This window comes from Camellia sinensis, chromosome 1, assembly GCF_055761805.1.
Source record: "Camellia sinensis isolate YWXY chromosome 1, ASM5576180v1, whole genome shotgun sequence".
Taxonomy (NCBI): Eukaryota; Viridiplantae; Streptophyta; class Magnoliopsida; order Ericales; family Theaceae; genus Camellia; species Camellia sinensis.
The window spans coordinates 93,489,580-93,497,862 of record NC_138961.1 but is presented as its reverse complement, the minus strand read 5'-3'; the positions used below and the strand labels follow the sequence as shown (position 1 = coordinate 93,497,862).

The 8,283-nt window shown below is 39.4% G+C and overlaps 1 protein-coding gene across 1 annotated transcript; it reads left to right on the top strand.

Moving 5' to 3' along the window:
* Positions 1 to 249: 249 nt before the first annotated feature.
* LOC114303623 (Pyridoxal phosphate (PLP)-dependent transferases superfamily protein) lies at positions 250 to 2,779 on the top strand. The gene has a single exon (XM_028248757.2). It carries the CDS (start codon positions 715 to 717, stop codon positions 2,614 to 2,616), a length of 1,902 nt encoding a protein of 633 aa, XP_028104558.1. The 5' UTR covers positions 250 to 714; the 3' UTR covers positions 2,617 to 2,779.
* The last annotated feature ends 5,504 nt before the right edge of the window (positions 2,780 to 8,283 follow it).

Genomic DNA, 8,283 nt, shown 5'->3' with positions numbered 1-8,283 from the left:
ATAATTATAAATACAAAAATAAATCGCATTATCATTCATTTTATAAAATAAAACGCGATTTATTCTTGATTTATAGTTTACTAATTAAATTAATTTTTTGTATTGAAAATCTTTATTGCAAAATTTATGAGATATATGGCTTAGATCATTGTGAATGTCCAGGTTAAATCCCAAAAGAGAGGTATGGAGGGATATGAAGAAAAGCTAGTCCCATATAAAAAATAAAAAATAAATAAAGACATATTTGAACTGGTGTTTTATAAGTTAAAAATTAATAATTAAAAAACAAAAAGTAAATACATCTTTTCACAGCTTGCTCTGCTTTCCTCATATCGAACATGAACTTCGAATTAATATAACAAAAAGGTCTCTTTAGACTAGGCTCATGTAAAACACTGAATATAAGTAAGTTGTATCAAATAACTCGAAAATGAAGTCAATTTAGACAAGGTCAATCTAGTAATAATCTGAACAGTTCAACAGATGTTCAACATATATCATAGTAGCAGACCCCATCCAACAACCTCTCCAAAACACACTTTAAAGAAACACTCTGTACACTCCACTTGACCAATCATACGTAACCCCTATTTAAAACATGGAAGCAAGTTGAAAGAAACCAACAAGAGAGCAACAAGGAGCCAAAAAATTCCATTACTGACTGAAAAAAACAATTAAATCTACATCGGGGAGAGAAGAAATCAGCCAGAAATTATGCAGCCACCATGCTTGAAGGAAGCAACACAAGTATGCCTTCATAACTGCTGTCCAAACCCATTATTCCTCAGCATATCAGAGCCCCATCAAACTATTTCCAAATCCAGCAGCACTTCCTCCACCTGTCGACGCGACTTTGTCGTCACAACCACTTCATCTTTCTTCCAAAATACCCAATTCACCAACCATGAGTCTCTCCCTTCTTTGCAAGAATCTTACACCCAGTTCACCAATGCTTATCCACAGTACTCGGAGACAAAGGTTGATCGAATTCGAGCTCGCGATTACTACCATATCTGCCTCTCCAACCGTGTATGTCTTGATTACATAGGCATCGGATTGTTTTCACACTCTCAGTTACAAAATCAGTACTCATCAACAATCCCAATTGCATCCTCCTCTTCTTCTCCCCCGCCTCAATCTTCGGATTTTCCATTCTTCGGTGTGTCCTACAAGTCTGTGAATCTCAAGTCGCAGCTACTTCATGGTGGGGAAGGATCTGAATTGGAATCCTCCATGAGAAAAAAGATTATGGATTTTCTCAATATCTCTGAAAACGATTACTGCATGGTTTTTACCGTAAACAGGTCATCGGCTTTCAAGCTTCTTGCAGAATCGTACCCATTCCAATCTAGTCGGAAGCTTTTGACCGTTTATGACTACGAGAGTGAAGCGGTTGAAGCCATGACTATTGCTGCAGAGAAGAGAGGAGCTCGAGTCAGGTCAGCGGAATTCACGTGGCCTAGACTGAGAATTCACTCGAAAAAATTGAAAACGATGGTTGTGAGGAAGAGGAAGAAGCAGAAAAACAGGGGACTGTTTGTGTTCCCTCTTCAATCCAGAGTTACAGGAACTAGTTACTCTTATCAATGGATGAGCATGGCACAGGAAAATGGGTGGCATGTCTTGCTCGATGCTTGTGCTTTGGGACCAAAAGACATGAATAGCTTTGGCCTCTCTCTTATACGCCCCGATTTTCTTGTTTGTTCATTCTACAAGGTCTTTGGGGAAAATCCAACTGGGTTTGGTTGTCTCTTTGTCAAGAAATCGACTGTTCCAGTCTTGGAATCTTCAACAAGCACGGGGATTGTAACTCTAGTCCCTGCAAAGAAGTTGTTTTCACTGCCTGACGATTCTTCAGGTACTGACACAGAACTAGAGCAAGCACCAAGATTGGGCAACAATCAAGAACCCGGATTACCCACATCAAGCTGTTTGTCAGGTCCTGTGTCTGCACAGAATGGAAGATCTGAACAGTTAAAGACATCTGAGACGCACAAATCAGAAGTGACAGAAATTTCAGACTCTCTCAGTCAATTCGTCGAACAGGTGAAGGGCAAAAACAGCAGGAAAAAAAAGTCAGATATCGAATGTAGATGTTTGGATCATGTGGATTCACTGGGACTCATACAGATCAGTAGGAGAGCAAGGTACTTAATCAATTGGCTAATAAACGCAATGATGAAACTCGAACATCCGAACAGAGAAGAAAAGACTCCACTGGTGAAAATCTATGGGCCAAAGATCAAATTTGACAGAGGACCCGCATTGGCATTCAATGTGTATGATTGGAAAGGAGCGAAAGTCGAACCAGTTCTTGTACAGAAGCTCGCGGATCGAAGCAATATTTCGCTGAGCTATGGGTTCATACACCACATATGGTTCGCAGACAAGTATGAAGAAGAGAGGGAGAGAGTGATAGAGAAAAGTAAAAATGGAGAGAACAAGACGACCAAAGGCGATCGGATAAGAGTGGTGACAGTGGCCCTTGGATTCTTGGCAAATTTTGAAGACATGTATAGGCTTTGGGCTTTTGTTGCTCAATTTCTGGATGCAGATTTCGTTGAGAAGGAGCGATGGAGATACACGGCGCTCAACCAGAAGACTGTTGAACTTTAGACATATGATAGATATTCTTTATCAATCTATTTCTCCAAATTATCAAGGTTTTTTTTTTTTTAATAAAAATTTTGTATTGTATGAGATTTTTTTAATATGGTTATTGCATTTGAAATTAACAATTATGTAAAAAAATTCATATTGAATGACATGATTTTTTATATGATTCTTGTATTTGAAGTTTTTTTTTTCTTTTTTTGGAACAAAAGTGGGAGCAAATTGAACCGTGTACGCTAATAAACTCAGATAATAATTGCAAACAGTCGTGAAGAAGACGACATTTCATCCGCTTATTGATCTGTCGCCTCGGAATTATCGCGAAGGGTTTGTAAAGAGTCATCCTTTATTTGCAAATCATAATAACCAACTTTGATAGTAAACCCTGCCCCAGAGCCCAAAGGTCAGCTGCATTGTTGGTTTTAATCCCAATGGAGAAAGCAAAAGCAAGTAGGTAATGCCCATCTTCATTGCGGCAAATACGCCTCCTGCACCTAGATTGCCTTGGAAAGCTTTATCAATATTCAATTTAACAACTAATGGGGAACGGGTGCTCCATTTTGTAAGGATAGGGTATATGAGCTCGAAAAAGTAATATTAAATTATGATAATACTTGATAGAATCACAAATACTAGTGATTTTAACGATTTCAGTTCTGTTTGGATGTGTTTTGAAATTACATTTTTACCTTATCACTCCCGCTTCATATTTGGATATCACTTTTAAAATCTAATTCCACCATATAATTCAAACTATAATTTAAAAACCCGTTTGGCAGCTTTGTGATTCATTTATCCATTTTTAACGTTTTCAGCCTTCTTTCTTTTCCTTTCTGAAAAGCTTCCATGTTCATCGTCTCTGAAAAGGTTCACGTGAACTGATCTACTCATCTTTCTCTATTTCAAAGATCAAGACTGAAGATTCGTCACAGTTAGTGTTCACAGAGAACTCAGACCATTTTATAAATCATGAATCCTGTGAACCCGCTCCCTACTCATACCATCTCCCACAAATCAAGTGAGTTACAATTTGTGCGTTGTGGAAGATTCATTCTATGGGTAACCAAACAACAATGACACCAAGGTCAAACAAATCACAAATTTATTTCACATATTTTCTTACAGGTCATTGATTTGAAAAAAATCATCCCTAATTTTATTCCCAATTTTTTTGTCTGAGGTCAAATTTATCAAACCTATTGTTGAATCAAACGATTACCAAAGAGTCGCACATTCAGTCATTGTACCCACTCTATCACTGGTGATAACTATTCAACACCCACTAATCTGGTAAGTATATCTTTCAATCATCTGTTATGTGCAAATGAGTTCTAAAATGATTTTTGAGAAGTCCAAACGAGTATAGAGATAGTTTCTGATCTGTCTGAACTCTTTGAACGGTTGAAGCTGAGCTGTCGTCCCCCGAGTTATCCGGCCGGTCGTCCCCCGGGTCATCCGGCCGGTCGACCTCCCTGCTCATCCTTATCTTCAACTCTTCTTCTGCTTCTACTTATTTCTTCTTATGGCATTCTTCTTCTGCTTATTTGTGGTTATTTTTTTACTGTGTAAACTTACTTCACAAACTTTTTACAGACAATGTTATGCGATTTTTATTTTGTCTCTATTTGGGCCTTCAATCATCTGCTTTTCCTACAGTTCAAATAAACATTGATGTTATGTGTTTTTATTTTCTCTCTGTGTTGCCCTTCAAATCATCTGCTTCTCATAACATTATTTAACAAGTCGAAGTAAATATTAATGTTATGTGGTTTTATTTTTTTATCTGTGTTGCCCTTCAAACCATCTGCTTTTTCTAACATTATTTAACAAGTTCAAATAAATATTAATTTTGGTTCCTACATAAATAATTGTAATTGGTTTTTGCTCTGTTATTTTTTTATATCCACTCCAGAGTAGTTTTCTCTGTTATTCTTTTATATCCACTCTAGAGTAGTTTAAATATAAATTGTATGTTTATCGGTGGATAGAAACAATTCCGATGACAATCAGAATACAAAAATGTGGACTCCCATAATTGAAATGAAATTAATAAACATGTTGAGAGAAGAGGTTAAAAAAAATCAAACAACGGGCCGTACTACTGTGTGGACAATTAGGCATTAGAATCATTTTACAAATCAGTTGCACAATTTGTATGGATTTCGGTATACAACAAAACAGGTGCGAAAAAAATATCAGCGATTGAAAGCTGATTACCAGACGTTTAAGCGACTGCAGGCACAGACTGGTCTGGGATGGGATCCCATTGTAGGCACTGTTGTGACACCCTGTAGCACGCCCGCGTGGGGCCCCTCGCTACAGTTCGGACTCGATTTTGTTACGGCTCTTAATCTGAACCAAAGAGTCCAAATCCGGTAAATCGTTTTGAGAAATAGATTTTTTTGAAAAGAAGTGCCAAACATGGACTGCTTTGCCAGATACAGAGTCGCCACCTAAATATTTTAAAATGGGAGAATTTAGGAAACCCTGACTTGGTGCCAAAGGCCACGTGTCCGTCATCACCAAAGTTGCCTTGGCTCGGGAGCTTGGGTACGATTGGGGAAGGTCAGCTATGAGCACCCCCTCTCGCCCGATCCGAAGATCGGCCTCTACTAACCGTGATATCCGTTTTTGAAAACGTTATGTGTTCTTATTCCAGTTATTAGCCTAGAATTACTCTAGATTGCCTAATTTGGAAATAAGCATTGCATATCCGTTTGTCTTGAAAAACACTTTGGAATTTGCTACTTGCAAGTAGGCTAAAATACGGATTTCAACGAGTTTTTCCAACTCAGACAATCCAACCATCACCCACAGGCATTCAAACAGTTTATCACATAAGCATCTAGCCACATGGTAAGCATGCTGTTATGATAGCATTCACACGCATGCGATATGCTAAAACATGAAAATACTTACATCGTACACCATGCCAAAACAATAAACTCGTTAGTAAGCAATGCATGATCCAAGTCCATGTTTAAATGTCTAATGCAACACATACAGGAGGCAATTAGAGTAGGCTCGGCTAACCTAAACATGTGATGTGAAATGCAATCAATTGATGCACGTATTCAATTTGGAATTGAAATACAAATGCAGTTAGCATGATGTACCGAGCCCGGTGCATGCAAGACAAATGTATGGATGCACGCATGCGTAGCATAAGGTATGCTAAATTAAACATTCCTATTACTAACCATCAAAGCAGGTAAGTAAAAAGGAAGAAAGAAGTGGGGATTGGAAGACATGCACACATACGCACCCACACTTATTACAGATTCGCCCTCGCTCGGAGGGACCAAATAAATATTACAGATAATTAACCTACAAGCTAATTAATCATTACAAATCACCTAATTAATTAGCAAATTAACTAAGCATAAGAAAAGCAATAACAGGGGCCTCGGGAAGAGGGTTCGATGCGCGCGTGCTTGGTCCTGCTCGGAAGTGCACTGCCATGCGCAAGTTGCCTCTGTTTTCCCTGCTATCCTCCTCTGAAGGCTACCAAAGTCTCAGGATTGCTTCCCTGGACATTGGGAGACACCACCGGCTGAGTAGAATGGCCACCAGCAGTAGTATATGATCACCGGCTGTTGGTGAAGCTATCGGCCCAGGAAGGATTGCCGGTCGGCACCATATTCAGTCGATCGGCAGAAAGTGCCTGCAGAACCTGCAATTGACAGCAGCAGAGGGCAAGGCAGAGCATGGCAATACAATTCAAGCAATGTATGCACCAAACCTATCCCTTATCATGTGTATGACTCAAAGGGACATGGTCCTTGGTTCTCGGACCATCAATCGCGCATTTCAATGCATGATGGCCCAAGAGACCAAGTTATGCATTTTCATGTCAAATGAAATGCAATGCACACAATCAAACCAATGGGGACTTAACCTCTATCATGGATAGTCAAGAGGCCAAGCATGTATGCCAATGCAATGCAACCTAAGCGTGTTAACTAGGCATGCAATACGGCAATGCAAATGAGCATGCAAGAAATGCAAGGCCTAGAGCAATGCAACTAACAAGTGTGTAAGGCTAATGTGGGCATTCAAGCATGTAAGCCAACATGTGACTTCATTCAATCATGTGATTTCAAATATGCAACAACTCACCAATATGCTACAACATACAAGGAGAGCATGCAACAAACAAAGGGATGGACTTAAACTAAATTAGGCAACTCTAACTAGACCTAAAACAGTGGCCAAAAACTTAAGAAATGGGACCAAACACACTTGCACACATGCACATGTTAATGGGCCTATACTTAAGCGCAAAAGGGCAATCCTCAAGCACACTTGAAAGAGGCATAACATGGACTAATGGCATGCAATGTAAGCATTGAAAATCATGTTACAAAAGGTGCTAAGCCAATTAAACAAGATAAACAAGGCATGCAAACAAAGCCAAAAACCTAAGACAAGCCAAGAGGCTTAACCAAGACTAAGTCAACCAAGCCTCACAAGGTTAAGAGCACTTAAAATAGGTCTAATGCGAACCTAAACAACACCCAAGGGACACCTAGATGGCATCTAAGTGGCTCAAATTCAAAAGCATGCACAATGACCAAAACATGGAGCATGCAAGACAAGCTTTCAAAGCTTCAAAGAGGCATCCAAGGCAAGCATGCAAACATGTTAAAGGGACTGAAATAACATGGCAAATGGTCCCAACCCACTGAATTAAGGCAAGGATGCATGCTATACATTCACACACTTAAGGCCAACAAACCAAAAATGCAAAGGGGCTATACTAAGCATGCCTTGGTCGACCCAAACAACTAAGGACAGACCTCTAGCATGGCAAAATAAGCACAAAAGCTTCACAAAACTAGACCTAAAACATGTTAGAATAATGGTTTACAACCTAAGGCATGTTAAGGCCTAAACATGGCATTACAAGGTAGGTATGCTAAGCATGCATGGTGTACGAAAACCAATTAAAAACAGAAGCATATTATGGCATAATAAGCATGAAAATCAGCTAAGGCATGGTAAACATGAAGCTTAACTAGGTGCTCATTAAAGAGGCAAAAATGGCCCTTTTCAAGGACAACAAGGAGAGGGGGCGGCCCTCTCCTTCTTGGGACTTCAAGGCACCATCCTTACCACTGAAATCCCTCAAGATTTCAGTGGTGAGGAGGCCCAAACACCAAAGTCCCGGAGCTCACTCAAAATAGCACAAAATGGGGCCTCTCAAGGCCTAAGAGGGGTCAAACACCTCCAAACCACAAAACACTCTAAACAAACTATTTAGAGGGCCTAAAAATAGAACTTTTTAATATTATACACTAAGCTCAAAAATAGTTCTAAGATAGGAAAAAATACAATGCAAAAATGGAGAATAAAAGGGCAAAATTGTTACCCTTGAAGACCCTCTTCACAAGTGAAACTCCAGCAACTTCTTTGAGCTCAAAATAGCTCCAAAGCTTCAAGAACAAACCTCTGGCCCTTCAAGAACCAAGAAAAGGTGTAACACTATGTGTTTATGTGCAATAGTAAGACACAAACACACTTATACACACACAAAGGCCAAATGAGAGAGAGGTATAGAGATAGAATATGTATGGAACCCTAAACCTAAAACCAGAGCTCTCACACAACTTTTCTCTCTAAAATGTCTAACCCTAAAGCCAAGAGGGGAGGGCTCCTCTTATAGAGGAG